The sequence below is a fragment of the Cariama cristata genome, unplaced genomic scaffold (genome assembly GCF_000690535.1).
Source record: "Cariama cristata isolate BGI_N322 unplaced genomic scaffold, ASM69053v1 scaffold348, whole genome shotgun sequence".
Taxonomy (NCBI): domain Eukaryota; kingdom Metazoa; phylum Chordata; class Aves; order Cariamiformes; family Cariamidae; genus Cariama; species Cariama cristata.
Window position 1 is genome coordinate 56867 of NW_009632591.1, and position 16899 is coordinate 73765.

At 34.4% G+C, this 16899-nt stretch overlaps 1 protein-coding gene across 1 annotated transcript in view; it reads right to left on the bottom strand.

Annotated features, from left to right (window-relative positions):
- The window catches only part of CUL2 (cullin 2), a gene marked incomplete at its 5' end in the record, with an annotated part of 39355 nt that overhangs the window by 9637 nt on the left and 12819 nt on the right, over window positions 1-16899 (bottom strand). Inside the window, 11 exons of the mRNA XM_009706380.1 lie at window positions 551-617; window positions 2961-3038; window positions 3421-3573; window positions 4069-4155; window positions 4262-4390; window positions 4786-4845; window positions 7063-7170; window positions 8777-8901; window positions 10038-10200; window positions 11491-11601; window positions 11693-11789. Coding sequence (XP_009704682.1) covers window positions 551-617; window positions 2961-3038; window positions 3421-3573; window positions 4069-4155; window positions 4262-4390; window positions 4786-4845; window positions 7063-7170; window positions 8777-8901; window positions 10038-10200; window positions 11491-11601; window positions 11693-11789 — 1178 coding nt within the window. The remainder of the gene's footprint in view (window positions 1-550; window positions 618-2960; window positions 3039-3420; window positions 3574-4068; window positions 4156-4261; window positions 4391-4785; window positions 4846-7062; window positions 7171-8776; window positions 8902-10037; window positions 10201-11490; window positions 11602-11692; window positions 11790-16899) is intronic.

Genomic DNA, 16899 nt, shown 5'->3' on the forward strand with positions numbered 1-16899 from the left:
CATGTAATATGTTGTGGTGCCTAGTTGTTAAATCTGATACTGAAAGCACTTGAAATAAAGCACAATTGACTAATACATGTTAAACTGAAGTACAATTTTATGTATCTCTTCTAAGATGTTTTTTAACATATACTTCTATATAGTAAATATAAACATAAGTAAATATATATATGTATTTACTTAGATACTTACATATCTGAGTAAAACAGTATAATCTGTATTCTTAAAATTATTTTATATTCAGCTAGGCACATCTGATCCTACAGAAACAATTCCAGGGCAACTGTTATTAACTCAGAAATTCTGCAGTGCCATTTTGTAGTTAAGAATGTACAACTCTAGTTTTACTCGGATTTAATAAATCACAGATAACTTATGCAAGTTTACAAAACATAAATTTTGGAAATACTAAAATGCAAATATTAAATTAATTTATAATGCAAAATAAGTCAGTTTATTTTATATGCAACACGTTCCCATTTGAAAAGGTCTTTTAACAAATAATTGTCAGTTGTATAGAGCATAAGTTTAGCAAAGCCCTTATTTTTACCTGTACAAAGATAATGTAACCAAGTAAGCTTCCTTCCACTAAAATGCTGACTGTAAAATAATTCAAACTGCAAAACAAAATGAAGTTCAGTTAGTCACATATATAACTACTTACAATAGTTTATTATCACACCATCCTCATATTATATATAAACCATCAATCCTGCCACTTCCGGAAACTAGCAAGTACATTCCTAGAAACTAGCAAGTAATGGAGAGAGGCTAAGAAAAAGCCCTAGGACAAAAAAGGAAGCACTTGATTTTGAAGAACAATTAAACATATTCCAGAATGTTTAAAAAACCTTTTGAGGAAATGGCTTTCAGCTTACTTATTTTGTGGGCTAAACTGATGCAGAAAAGTTACTCCAACAGGAAGGAAAATAATTTCTCAAAAGACTAAATTGGAAGTTTATGGCAAGGTTTGTAAAAATCAAGATTTTAACATATGTAATATAAAAGTCTAATCGTTTTGCTTGTAAGGAGAAATATAAAAAGGGGTATTTTCAGTAGCATTTTCATAGCTACGGCATTCTTTTGGATGTCCTCTGAAAAGAACTGAAATTTGTCTGAAAATCCAACAGAAGAATTAAAACATAAATCTGACCTTAATCCTACATATTAGCCCTATAACCAAGACGAACAAATCAGAGAGAATATGTTGGTAAAGTGCCTGCTAAACCTTAGTTTTAGTATTTAAGCTTTTTTTTTTTTTTAAAAGAAAAAATTCAGAAATTTTGCTTTCATACTTACATATCTGAAAGAAACAAGAAACTGTGGCTTGCAGACTAATCCTTATTTAAGGTCTAACTACTTTCTGGTAATGAGAAAAACTTAAGCAGACTTGAAGAACCTGTACTGAAAATTGGATCAAACCTCCCTAAACCCCAGCACTGTGTACACATCAATTCGGCTTACTCTGATTTGGTCTGGCAACTCTGAATAACATCGAAGGAATATACAAAGAGAAGGACTTTTGACCTCTTTAAGAATCAGGTGTTTCTCCACCCGCAACCTTACACAGTATGAAAATCAGTATTTGTATACCATTCAAATATGTATTAATTTACAGGCAGCTCTAGCAGTTTCAGAGCCTGAAAAAGCTGCCAAACAGTTTGCCCAGTTACAGAGGTACTGCCATACTTTGGAGCTCAACTCAAAACATTTTTTTTTCTTTCTAAATCCCAGCCAGAATCCTGAGACAATTCTCTCTTCATGGGTCAAATGATGAAATTTGACAGTAAAGGCAGACATTGTCAATTTTTCAAAGACTCCCCAAGGTCATATTCTGTTTCCTCAGGGAATTATCAGTACAGTTTAGAGCATTAATTCCAGCCAGGTGATACATGAATAAGTTTGCTCCTCTAAACTCACAAACCAGTAAAGTTAGGCAAGCAACCCAGACTCTGAGCTGCTTCTGATACGCCAGTCCCTAACAGTTTTCCAATTGAGGCACAATTTTCCAACTGACAACACTCCTATTTTAAGCCCACAAAAACCAGCAAAATGTCATCAATCACCTTCCGTGGATACCATAGTATGGGTTGGAAACTATTATGTTGCTAATACCAAGCGCTATTTAATAAAGTAGAAATAAAAGCAGAATAAATAGTTCTAACACTTAGTAGTAATATATGAAAAAGCTCCTTCACCACAGAAACAGATATTTGCCATTATAATTTACATCAGATAGCAATTCAAGTTATAAAAACTGCTTAAAAAAAAAATCTGTTATGTCCAACAATATGAAATTTTTGTTTCCCAAAACGTACTTCACCATTAAATACACTTCAGCAAAGATCAATACACACATTCTGTAACAATGTACAGGTAACATTTAGAACACAACAATATAATCAAAAGTAATAAAGTAATCCACCTTTACAAAGCAGAAATAGTCACATAAAAAGAGAGTAATTGGCTAAAGTAAAACCTTCACTGCTCTGAGGATTCATAAAACTAGCTTTAAAGAAGTTTGCACAAAGCTTGACTTTGAATGGCTCCCATAAAATACTAGACAAGAAATCTGTATCTGTATTTTAATCTGCTATTAAATCTGTTCAGATTTAATATTAGAAACAAAATCTTCTTTTATCTAAATAATAGGAACTGGTTTTAAAGCTAAGAATCAACCCAGTTCATTTTATTGTATTTATTTGTATCTCACTCATCAATCATGAAGTGTAGAAGCTGTGAAAGATGTGAAAAATAAAGAAAAACTATCCAAAAACATACATAAAGTCAGTATGTCATTTTGGTGACCCTTCCAAATCTCACACAGATTGGAAATAGGATAGTCATGATTTACAAACAAAATGAAGCAGCTCAGGTTTTTCTCTGTTAGAGGGACGATCTTTTATTTGGAGTTATTTTACATTTTCCACATGTTTACAAGAAGTCTTCTACTAACCTACCATCTGTACACTTTTTTCCAGTTCCTGAGGAATTGCAAATGTAGAAGAAGGAGCCTGAGTTAGAGGCCAAGCACCAGCCTAAAGGTATCAGGAAAAATAAAAGCATTAATATTTTCACACAACATACACATTAAGAGAAAATAACACTATTCAACAGATCTATAGTGTATATTATGCCATGAGACAATCAATTTACACCAGAAGTTTCACTGCTCATTATGCATGCTCCACTGAGGTACTAATTCAAGACAAGAATACAAGGCATTTTACATCACTACTGTTTAGTGCGCTAGTGGATTAATTTTAAAAAGAAACACTAGGAAAATAAATTATTCTGCAATGATCACAAGGTGTTAGTTTCCATATGACAAGTATTCATAGTTAGAGAAATTGTTCACTTGTTATCGAAACATAAAGATTATGTACAAATAACTCAATAGTAATAAACATACATTAGTACCTGTAGAACATATATCTGAAAACTAATTCCCAAATCTATAATCGTGTCCTGATTTTTGATGAAGTTGTTAAATTTATTGTTGAGATCAGCACTAACGCTCATGTCTGTATACATTCGATGGAGCTTGCTGGTAAATTCATAACCACAGGCTTGCTGTGAAGAAATATTGTAACAGGTTTCACAGTGAAAACAGTACTTATTATATAAATTATGCACATTCACTACTAAAATACGAAAATCTAGTCAGCAGAAGTATTGTTATAATATTTACAGAGAACTCTAATTACAACAGAAAATAAACATTATAAAGTAAAATTATCAGATTTATCTTAATTTTACTTTCTATACACTGATTTTATAAAGTTGAAGATAGAGCTAGTTTATGAAAGTCCTTGGTACTTTTAGAATACAAATATGAATTATTTGAACACACTTAATAAAACTACCCAAAACCTCATAAAAATCTCAAATGCCTAGGTGACATTTGGCCATATACCTTTCATAAGACTACCAAGATAGTTTTTCCTTTCAGTTATTGGAAACAGGATTTATTGATTGCTAAGTTGTCTCTGGCACCCTCTGCTGCTCCCTCTCAACATTACATAGTCCTATGTTTGTTTATCCTGCATTAGAAGAATATTACATTACCTTTAGTTTATTAATCATGGCTTCTTCTGAATCCATAGACATAGACAAACCATGAATTAATCTTTTTGCCAACATTCTGGCATAGAACTGCATTAAAAAAAAATCAGACATGAGAATTTTTAAAAGCATAACCACATTCTTCAAGTATACTTTAAATGTAACATTTTAACATTTACTGAATATCAAAAGTTACCTTTTGGAATACATCTTTGTCATCAATGTATTTGAAAACAGTAATGAAACTTGTAAGTTTGTCTTCTACTTCATTCTCTGTCATTCCTTTTGCTGATTTCTTCAACAAGTTGTCACAGTACTTGGCCAGCTCAAGTTAAAAAAAGAAAAAACAAACCCAAACCTACTTGTCAAGCTTGAGAATAAATGTATGCCATCTTATTCCAAACTTCTGCACAAAAGTTAAAGCATGAAATAAGTCACAGTCTACAGTCTCATGTTCTATTACAAGGGCTGTATTCATAGGTAAACAGTACATACTACATCCACAGAAAATACAAATTCTGTATCAAAAATTACAACTGAACCAATTTTGCACACCCATGAAATGTGTGTGCAGGTTAAGTTATTTATTGCTACTGAAATATACACCTCAGGCTGACTCAGTGTGAGAAACAGATGTTCATGTGATTGACCCTATGCCAATTCATTTAACAGTTATAAAAAAAAATATTATTACCTTCTACAATAATATATATCACTTACCAACTCAGGTGCTTTGCAGATCGACTTGGGCTCCCTATAGTTAACTACTGATGTCAAAGCCTACATAGGAACAGAGAGCAAAGAAAAAAAAATGTAAATTACTTTCTTTTATGAAATTTGAAGAAATTAAAAAAAATGTTTAGGGCAAAGACCATCTGAGACCCTATAAAACTGAACTACACAAAAGGGGACAAAAAAAGAAACAATGAATAAAAGGGTTTGAACTACTGCTCTGTGAGAATTTGTGTGTTGAACATTTTTAAGTTGAGATTTAAGCAAAAGTAGAAAGAGTAGATGAACAGAAGTTAATTGCAGAAAGTAGGAGAACAAATTAAGTTCTGATTAGAAACTTAAATGTAAAAGTCTGAAGATTTTAGTATACATCAATATGTATGGTCCAAAAGTATGGATAGAAAGAAACTGAGGAATAATTGCAGATAAAGCAGATTTGAGCAGCAGCAGATCAAGAGCAGCTTACATCAACAGCATGTATCTTGAGCTGAAAAACATACATGGTATGCTCACAACAGTAAGAAAGGAAAGAACTTTTGGCTGTTGGATTTTTTGACATACTAAAAAGAAGAAAAAAATTGTTGAAAGCCGAAGTTCGAAGCAGTGCAGTACAAAAAAATATGGCAGCTGAAGAAAACTTGAATATGATGAAAGAGAGAAGAAAGGAGATAACGGCAGTTTAGAATTGGAAACTGTAAACAAAGATATAAAAATCATCAAGATTAGTTTCAAAACTACTTATCACATTTAAACTAACATTTTAATACTGAACCAAAAATATTGCATGAGCATAGTTCCTAGGAATTATAGTTCCTTCTATGGAAGGAAAACATTATTACTGTTATAAAGAAGAACTGACAAGCAACTCTTTTGTACAATGCCTTGACGTTCCAATACGTAATAGGTCCCTAGAATGCCTGTGAGAAAGGAATGGATGACTTGACAAGAAATATGAAACTCTTTGAAGCTTAGAGCGCTCTTTTGCAATACTGAAGGCAACAACAGCGGTTTTGATATCCACCATGAAAAACTGACAGCAGATTAAGATTTTAAATATTTATTACAATAAAGATCCCTGAAGTGAAGAATTTATGTATTTAAGGAAAAAGTACATTGCCTATGTGCCAGCAAATGTAGTTGTCAATCTCATATTACTCCACCTTCTGGTACATGACATTAATTGCAATTGAGACAGATATGTATTAGGGTACTGAAATAAGTATTTGTTTTAAAATACTAAATAATCATTTTCTCAATATCACAAATACAGATTGGTAACTACTATTGATATTATTACTGGCATCTTCATCATTATGTCTTTCCAGATTAACCTTGGCTGAAAATTATCAAAGCTTAGACTATGACCCTAACTACAAACTGCAATTACTGTAAACACCACAAAAGAGCAATGAAATATATGCATGCATCCTACGACAGGAAATTATAGATAGGAAAGTAGTAAGCGCACTCTCTAGGAAAAAGATACAAGGATATATGGGAAACAGTGGGAAATTAACAAACGGATTAGATAAAGTATACTTTTTTTGAGGAGAGCCACTCAATCCCTCAAGAACCCAGGCATGTTTTGCAGAATTTAATAATAATAATAATAAAGTTTGTTATTATTATTATTGTTATTACTACTACTATTATTAACATTTATAACAATTAGAACTGTTATCTTAAATACTTCACAGCTATGCATTTCAAAGAAAAAAGCAGCAAGCCTTTTTCCCTAAATAGGTTTATTTAAGTGCAGTTCTCTCCCGCAAAAAGTTAGCTATTGTGACAGCAATTGAAGTAATGTAAGTTTCCAGATATTCTTTGTAGATATCTTGAAAAATCTAAACAAAGTTTCTATGTAAATAATACTAACAGCATTCAGAGTTTAAACATTATGGCAGCAAGCAAATTCAAGTTCAAATGCATGCAAGAGCTATCAAACTTCCCAAAACTCTGAGTTTGTCTATTTTCCGCACTTAAATTTACATGAAACGGGTCAGTTCCATTTTTGTGTTTTGAATTACGATGAAAAGAAAGGTCTTTACTTCAGAAAACATTTAAGTATTCAAGTGGTTTCCTTTGTACTTTATCTTCTCCCTTAACACTGGATTGTCTTTTGTTCCATTGCATTTACTAAACTAGAAAAACTGCAGAAGAACTCTATCTTTGAACATGTGTTGACGGCCTGAAGAATTTTGGTGAGCCTGAAACAGGGTCCCACATTTTGTTTTCCAATGCTTTTTTTACTTAAGTAAAAGTTACCTTGTCAAGGGCACTCATAAAATGTTGATCACCATTCAAAACAGTGTTGATGAGTTGAACAAATTTACTATGTACTTCCAAAACTGACTCCACAAACTGAGTTGGCATCTAAAAAAGGTAGATAAAACAGAAAACAAGTTAATGAGAAAAGTAGTATTATCTACACACAAACACATATACATTGGTTGTACATTTTTTTTCCTAATTATTCCTTTTGATAAGAGTTAAAATCACAGTGATTAAGTCTTTGAGAGGATCGATTCTGCATTGTTGTACTCTTACACTACTGCACTTGAACAAGTTTTGGAAATAAAAGCCTATGGCTACATTTACAGTCCTGCTATCAAACATAGATTTGAGTCTATACTGCTCTCATGTTGTCTAATCTTTTCCATCACACCCTAAAATCCTTTATTGGCCCTTTCAAAAATTATTAATGCTAACATGTAAATACAGTAACCAAGCAAAAAAAGCTACTGAAATACGTAAACTGCTGCTTCTCCTACACACTGACTTTAGAGACAGAAAATCCAGATGAACCCTTTGAATTTTACTACGTAGAACAGTTACCAATCAAATTTAGTCTGCCACATTTCAGCATAACATTTTGTATAGAAATGACAAATATGAATTAGAGGAGTCCCTATACAGACAAGCTGGCAGGCAGCAATGCAACAGCGTGCAAAGCACTGGCTGCACCACGACTCCCCAGTTGCATTCTTAGGTCACACATTAAAGATGTTTTGATGACAAAGTACTTAATCCACACAGTCAAGCAAGTATTTCACATTTTGGATTTATCTACAAAAGGTTGTGAATTTTCATCACCCTCATGGCTCTGCGTTCATTTCCCTGTGTAGACACGTAGTTTGAAAGAATAAGCTTAATAAACTTACAAATAATTTGAAAGCAAACTATACTACGAAAGACGTCAGCCCATTTTCAGTATGCACACAAGAGTCATGGAAGAGTAAGCACTCCTGTGCAGTCAATAAAAGAGCGACTTTACAACAGTTCATATCTACGTGTTATTATAGACAGAAACACTGGATGGCTAAAGTCACCATCCTATAGTGAGCACAAATCTAGACAGCAAGATGTATACATGTACAAATATAATGTCAAATGAAATCTTGCTTGTTTGTTTCTGAACAGCACTGCTAGAGGAACAAAACCAGATTCGAGTAATTTAAATACATATGAACTGAAAAAAGTTTAACACACTTTAGCAAAATAATTAAGCTACAGTATTTTCAGAAGTTACATAAAAATATGAGACTACAAAGCTATTAGTGAAAAACACCACACTGAAATCAGGACAGGATGTCAAGTCTTTACAAATAACACATAATTAAACTAAATGGAATCATCGGCTCCTAATGTACCAGAATGCCACTGACTTAGAGAAAATCAGGAAAAAAATACATACATGGAACAAAAGGACCTACTTGCCATGACAGCATTAAACAAACAACAATGAGAAATATCTAGCTGTAGTTGTTTCTGGTCAGATCACAACAATCAACTCTCAGGATAGGTATGTGTCGCACAGCTAAGCGTGCTGATTAGAAGTTACAATTTAACCATAATGCTCCAAACCAATTTCATATAGACAAAATTAAAAAAACCCAGAATTGACTAAAAAGAAAAAGGGTAAACATTTCATCAGGAATGTTAATCAAATAGGTAACTTCAGCTGCCTGAGGAAACTCACATTTTCCTGAGAAAGATTGCTGGTTGCTCTAAGGCCCTCATCATGGATATGGTTTTGTAGTTCCTGAATCATATGAGGTAAACCACTTGACACAGCACGAAGTAGAGTATACATATTTGCCATGTCTGTAACAGAGATACATTTTTATAGAATATGCTTAGAAACACTAAAAATCAACACTTTATATAGTATCATAATTTCACACAGAACTTTTCAAAGACTGAAACAAGACCAACTGTTTTGAAAAAAATTTTAAACATACACTGGACTACTGACAAAAGAAAAAAAAGAAAGAGCAGGGCTAATATTAGTATTTACTGAGTACTGGCATTGTGATTATCTCACTCTTCCAATACCGCTTATTTTGGAGAGACGGGCTAGTATGAAAAAGTACTGTGCCAGTTTTATTTTAATCCTTTGCCTCCCTAAATCTCCTTTAGCAGCAGCTGACTAAAATCAGGTTAGATATCTTCTTGAGTTTTTGTTTTCCTCCAGTGGTGGCTTGAAATTTTTCTCAGGTTAGAAATGCTGTAAATAAGCAACTGCTATTTTTAAGATTTTTTTTTTTCCCAAAAAAAGGATCCAAGGTGTGATCAAATTTGTAAAACTCTGCAAACCAAACACTATTGTCAGATACAATTTGAGTTTGACTGTGAAAAATAATTTGTTTCACATAATAGATACCATCTTCCATGCAAGAATAAGCATTCTTTCAAGGGTAAGAGGCATGTAAGTCATCAGGGAGCATGATTTTTTTAGTCAGGCAGGGAATATAACTGTAAGAGCATCTGCTTCTGTAAAAAGGATTTGGGAAGAGAAGTCACAAAAGATTCAGGACAATAAAAACTGGCTATGAAAAGAAGCCAAAATATTTCATAATCCTGACCTGTCAAATGATGATGAAGAAATCTGTAAAGACAGAGCCATTGGTTTACAAATGAAAACACAAGCATAAAATATGATCAATTCTACAGGACACAGGACTTCAGTGTGCTTTTAAGTCGACTAAGACAAGGAAAGAGAAAGAGTATTGGCTGAATGAAGGGTTGTTAACAGTAAAAAGAAGGTTTTGACTATATATTGGAAGAATGAAAATGAATCACATGCTTAAAGAAAAATGTCATTCAGGGTTTAATTGGGCTTTCCAGACAAGTGAAAATGCTTAAGTGCATAGAAGGTCATTGAATAAAGATAGTAAATTGTAATGCTAAATGAGTAAAACAAAAACCACTTCACGCTTTTTCTGACCATTGAGACTTACCGCTTCTTTTCTCTTGTCTGATAATATTGTGACATTCTGCATGTAGAAACTGCAAGTGGTCAGCTACCATTCTCTGTTGGCATTCATGAATCACTTTGCCATACGAGCTGGGATGCAAGTATTTCCGACACCGCATTTCTTCATCTTTTAATCTACCTAAAACCTACAGACAAGTTTTTAAACTAAGAGCTGATGAAATACTAACAACCAATATAGAACCATGATAATACAACAGTGTATGTTTGTAGAATGAAAGACATGAATAAGTAACAAAGTTACTTGTCTGAGATGCCAAAAAATTAAATTAGCTCTTTTGAATCAGGCTGTTGCTGAACTAATACAATCTTCTACTCTGAGCACTGACTAGGCTTAGTCACTACTAGATGTCTAATAGCACTCAGTAGTTCTCTTCTCTAAATTTCTTTTTCCCTTCAACTTTGTGACCAGTCTTCCCCAATTTCTCCTACCTCACTTCTTACTCCTTCTGAAAAAGTTTTACCACAATATCTAATTATGTAAGAATCACTCTTCTCTTCCAAAACCATCTGTTCGTGCATAAACATCTGCTGAAAAGGTTTGGGAGTACATCTGAGCTATCAATAAAACCTCCTTTTATAACTTCAGTGAAGGAAATAGGCATTATCATAAAACAAGTCACATGAATATTGACATAAAAGTACTTCTATCCATTGAACATGAGGGGATCCTAGGGAGATCAGTGCAGCTGCAGACTGCTAACGAAAGACAAAGTGAATCTGCATTTCTTTTGGTTTAATGGAAGTCTTAGTCTGCCTTTGAATTTCACCTCAGATGTGCAACCATTAGCTTATGCTCTTTATGGTTAAAAGAAATCTCACAGCCTTCTCCTCAACTCTTCTGTCTTGTTAGTGTGGACAGTATGGCACCGAGGACTGACTCCTAGTCTTGTGTTAATCTTCACTTTCTCAAGCAAGGTATAAGAACAAGTAATTTAACCACAACCTGACTTCATACACCACAAAGCAAAACAAAAGAAAATCCGTCTCAGAGTATGTAATTCTTAACAATGCTCTGTAACTACTCTACTATATAGTCTTCTCTAACCATTATATTGCTAAAACTCTCATCTTATGCTACTACAAACAGAAGGAAAATAAGGAAGCAATACTGATCACCTTGATACACATTTTGGTTTTGGTTTTTTTTGGTTTGGATTTTTTATTTCTTTTTCTTTTTTTTTTTCCTTTTACCTTTCATGTGATTGATTTATCATTTATTATGAAATATTTTGAAGTCCATCCCTATGCAAGGTTTGTAGTTTATATTCAGATTAACCATGCCACCAAAAAGCATAGTTTAAACTACATGAAAGCATACAACAAAGAACAACTATGGGAACTGCACAGGAAAACATGTATCATCAGTAAGTTTATAATATTTGATTTTAGTGCATGAGTACCAAAGAATCTCTTACCTTCTCCATGTATTGTGAGCAATTTGACTCTTGCAATAAATTTGAAGCTTCTTGTTTATAATACTCCCCTGTTTCATTCAGAAAAGGACACTCAAAAATTTCCTGATAAAACTAAAAGGAAGAATTTTTTTTAAAGGACAAATAAGGTATATACTAGATTCACATTCAAAATAAAAAACATAAATCAGAAATGTGTATCTACCTTTAGGGGGAATTTTTTCTTATACTGTTCAACATGAACAAAGGAGTTAATAACCCCATGGATTACTTTCTGGTTTGGGTCTTCTCCACAGCGATCACTGAAATAGGCAAAGTAAACATTCACGAGAACGTAAGTATCAAGTGTAACTCATAGCTGAATGAAATAAAATTCGATGAAAACATTTTCCAGCAAATTCCTCGGCTTAAATTGGCAAAATTGAAGAAGCTTAATCTTAAAATAAAAAATGCACTCTTCTTTCTCTCCTATACATTTAAATTGTTGAGATAGCAATTCATAAACAATTCAAAAGCGTTTCCAGGTCATGAAATTTCCAAGCATTTGCTAAGGATACAAGTATTCTAAATCACACACTCTAAGCAAGTACTCCAAAAGTTACAATAAGTTCCATCTTGTATTTGTAGCCCTTATTGAATAAACTACCTTCACACTCATGGCCCCTGCCAAAAAAAATATCATTTTTGCCAGCGTTGCACCAAGCATGCTGTTTTCTTTTCTGAATATCTACTATTCAACATTAGATGTTAAGTGGAACAAATAACATACTTGGCATATCATCACAACTTTTAATCATATGTTGGAAAAGGAAAACCTTACATTTTCCAGTCACGTTCTTACCTTCAAATGAGTAAGTTCAAGTGAAGAAAATACTATCTCTAGTCTTCAGTTGAAAACAAAAGTAATTAAAACAAGTGGTTTGCAGGCTAAAAACATTAGTGTTCATTCCTTTGCAAAGACTGGAAATAACAGACCCACACTCAGAGCAGGAGAGATTTAAAACATGAACTGTTCCAAAGACGACCACGTTTCACATACACCTTACGAAGTCGTATAAAATACTGCTTAACTCCTAAAATAGGTGTTAAATAGGACTAAAATATGATTTACAGAAGTACATTTACACTTAAGCATCAGCAGTTGCAATTTCAAAGGTTTTCCTTTTTCAAATACATATGGAACACATATACACATGTATATAGAATAAGAACTTTTATTTTACTTTACCTAGAAGAAAAGACAAAAGTAGTTCTCTGTTAGAAACTTATGTTGGTATAGGAGAGTCATTTACATGAGCGATTTAAAAAAAAATTAAAAGCAAAACCAAAAGTAAAGCCAGCAAAAATACTTCAAACCCAAATATTACCATATACCCATCTAGGCTGGGTTGGACTGGGGGAGAAACAATTTTACTATTTCATTCATTTTGGTTTGGAATTGACAAAAACTCCAGAGGATGCCCATGAGCTAGGGAGGTTTACCACCACAGCCACAGCAGCGGTCATCATATTACATCCACCAGTTCATATTCATGTGTTCACAACACTGTTAATTATGTGTATTGCTTTTAAATACTGTGTCTTAAGATCTGAAAACTGAAGTTCACAATGGGTGGAAAGAAGTAGCTCTCTAACAGATTACAAGCAGACACTCTATGGTTTATGCAGCTTGGTGACTCGTTATAAATTAGCTGATCTAATAGGTAACTGCTCCAGCAGGGGTGGTCTGATTTCCCTCGGCCCCCCCGCCTCCCCCAGGACAGGAAGGTTTCTTCTGGTTCTGGTAGCTGAACCAATGCAACAAATCTGGGTTTGGGTAATCACACCCTGCATGCTTGCAACTGTCCCTCTGCTGGGTCTGGTTATACCATGGCAGAGGCAGTAGTATGTCACAGAAGGGAAGATGTGTAACACCAGGCCAGGGCCTGGACTCAGCTCCACCCCAGAAGGGCCCAGGAGCATGGTAAGCTGCAGGATGCATTCAGTCTGTGAACATAGCACGATGCCACGGAGTGCAAGAAGCTACATAACTAAAAGTTAAGCATATTACAAAGTAGGCCTCTGTCAAGAGACAGTCCAGTCCACCTCTAGCACATGGCGTTCTGGACTGGGAAAGATACTGGTGACACTAACACAAGAAGCATTACTGTCATAACAGATGAAGACCCAGTTCCCCTCTGCTCAGTTCACAGGACACTTCACAGACCTTAGCCCACGCAGATGTGGGAGGAGACAGGGCAGCAAAGGTCAGGCCCAGGGGATTCAAAGGTCAATGTATCATTAGGAAAAAGCTGTAAAAGTACAGGAGGTAGATGCTCCATGGAAGAGCTGGGAGGGAGGAGACAGGCTTTCGAAGTAGAGGTCAGACGGCATGAAGGCGATAGACAAAAAGGAACACAGCATGGAAGCAGCCTTTTGCCTGCTTTGGCAGCATCTTCAGGTTTTTGTTTACATCAATGGCACTCTGTTCCCAAGAATTTGTAATGTAAATGGCTAGTTCAACAAAATTTGACAGAAGTTTCAAGGATGATTTTCATAAAAGTTGTAGTAGTAAGAGTATCTGCCAAACTAACATGAGAGAAGTTGGTGACTCCTCTAAGGTAGAAGTCTATTAAGTGTATCTTTTCCTTCTTGGCAGTAGTCAGCAAGCAATACGGATACAGACAGCTATAGAGCAGCTGCGACAGTTTGAAGCAGGGATGTCACAGGACATTTTGGGAGGGCAGAAGGGAATGATGATGTTTGGTGGTAAATCTGGACAAAAAAAATAAAGTGCTAGAAACACAAGTTCCACTAAATCGGATGATGAGGAGTTTCTTTTTTCAAAAGAAATGGAGAAAGCTACAAAACACAAGCTCAAGGAAGTTGTGCTGTTTTGTATTAACTCCACCTTGTTTCTATCTTGAGTAAAGCTAACAATGGAAGTTTAGTATGTATTGTACAGTGTACTACTATAGCCCCATAGAACATATTTAAAGTTTAAGGTACAATAATTAATACTGTATTTATTAAAAGAAGATCCCATCATTCAAAAGAAGTGCTCTGCTGTGTCAGATCAATGGCCTATTGAGACCAATTAACTACAGAATTCACTGTAAACTAGAAGAGTGTGTTTCGAATAGTTTTTAAAGAGTTAACGACTTCCAATAGCTTTCCTTTCAAACAAATGGTATAAATAATGTATCAGCTTAGAGAGGAATAGGTTCAAGTTAGTTAGAAAGTGTTAGTTATCTTTAGTAGAGAAGCCTCTCCTGGTTAGTCTGTACTAATCACACTGTCATTTGAGATAGCACCTGAATAATTTCCAAATTATTTCTGTTTAAGAATTTCATAGATGAATTTTCTCACAATTTGAGATCTTGTCGGCCTCCTGTTGTGTTGAAACAAAAATGCGTAAGGTGATACTCAGCTTGCCTTGTAGGAGGAGTGCTTGGGCTAGAGGGAGGGGGAAGAAAGTGTGTTATAGTCACAACTCTGTATCAAGAGGAGTGCAGTCAGACAAGATAGCCTTAAGTGATTTAACAATTCTCTGCTGTTCAAGGGGGCTAATCCTGCTCTCTTCTGCTCAGTCACAGGCCCCTGTATCTCTCTTGCATTGCTTTGGCACTCATCTAATTCTTTGCTGAATTGACTCATGCCAATCTGGAGAAGTATTATCCAAGATGGTTTTCTGTCATATTAGCAGTTGCGTTGGTTCACTAAGGAACTAGATGAGCACCAAATTCAACACAAGAAACATAGCAGAGCAAAGCCTGCTCCTTTGTGACATCAGAAAACTCTTCGATCAGTTTAGCCATAATGTTCAGCTGAACCAAGAGTCACTACTTGTATTTCTTTATTTTCATGTACCAAAAAAGTTTATCGTTAATTTTAATGTATAGTGTATTGCACAAGTTTATAGCTTCTAAAAAGTCAATGTGCTGAAGATTTTAGTCAGAAGCCTTTTTAAAATTCCACTTAAATACCTGGATAGAATAAAACCAGAAAGCAAAATTTGTTGCTCTGTTCCCCCTACCTTCCCAGTACGATAATAAGCACACTTTTATACGCAACCAGTAGACTACAGTGTTGGTTACCAACTCCACATATCGTTGTATACAGTGCAAATTTTCCTGGTTACAAGAAGTTCAATTGTCTCTTCTATTTAAACTTTAATTTTTTTGTAAAACATTTTAATAAACTGAACCATGCACACACTTGAGTAGTCCAATTAAGAAGGCATCTAATCAAGAAGTTTCTAAGTACATACACGTATTAGTGATTTTATTAAATTTTTTAGGTAATAATCTTCCCATGCATATTCTTGGACCTCTGATAGATTTAACTTATTGATAACCATTTCTTCAAAGACCTTGTTTAATCCCCAAATTGCTGAATTAGATAAAAGACATTTAACAGTCATTTTCAGCAGCGTCTTTAAAATTGCCTCTTACAAACTGTATTGACCGCTGGAATCATAGCAAAGAACATCAACAAGCCCATACTTATATGCAAAGGCCATCCTCAGAATACCCACAGCAAATCCTACATTTCACGATACCAAGAAGAACAGCTATAATAAGAAGTTCTCTCTTATGTAGTTCATTACATGATATGCAGCTCACAAAAGTGACTAGAACAAACTTAATATGAATTGTTAGATGTATATTTTGAGAAACAGAGTCGAATTAACTTCTTTGAGATCACACAGAAGAACCCTTAATAATGGAGGGGGGAAAAAAAAAATCCAGACCCAATCATTAAAGACAATGACTCAAGTTTTATTTAAACCTTTCCAAATAGTTTATTAACAAATAATGCCTACTTGTTACTGTCTCAAGATCTAATGGAGTCAGTGACAGTCTTTATCTAAATACCCTTGTGAGGTCTGCAGTCAGCCTCAAGGTAAATACATACCATTACTTTTAAGAGGCATCAGATGTCTCTTGAAAAAGGTTTTAACACAGATTTCCACTCCACGCACCAGTGAAATACACAGATTGACTAAAACAAGTTTTCAGTGTCACTGTGCTTGAAGTAACAAAGCAGAATTTCTTCACCATGAATTAGAGCATCTTCATTTGGTAAAAATAAATTGTTATATTAAACATACGGATAAAGCAGTATTAGCACTGGTTACCAAGGAAGTATGGTTTGACAACTGAAAGCAAATAAATACTTCCTGGCTTCAGAAACACCATCTGAGAGAGACACCATGTGAGTTACTTAGTCATCAAAAACTTAATTCAGGAAGGAAAAATAAAATTATAATATTAAAAGCAGTTTTTTAATGCCTTATAAATACAGCTTTGTGATCAAGTGCACATCCAAGGAACCTCAATCAACCAAATTACCTCACACTCTCAATTTACCTACACTATCCTGGTCACCTGAATCAGGCACACAATCACTTTAAAAAAACCCAGTCATTAG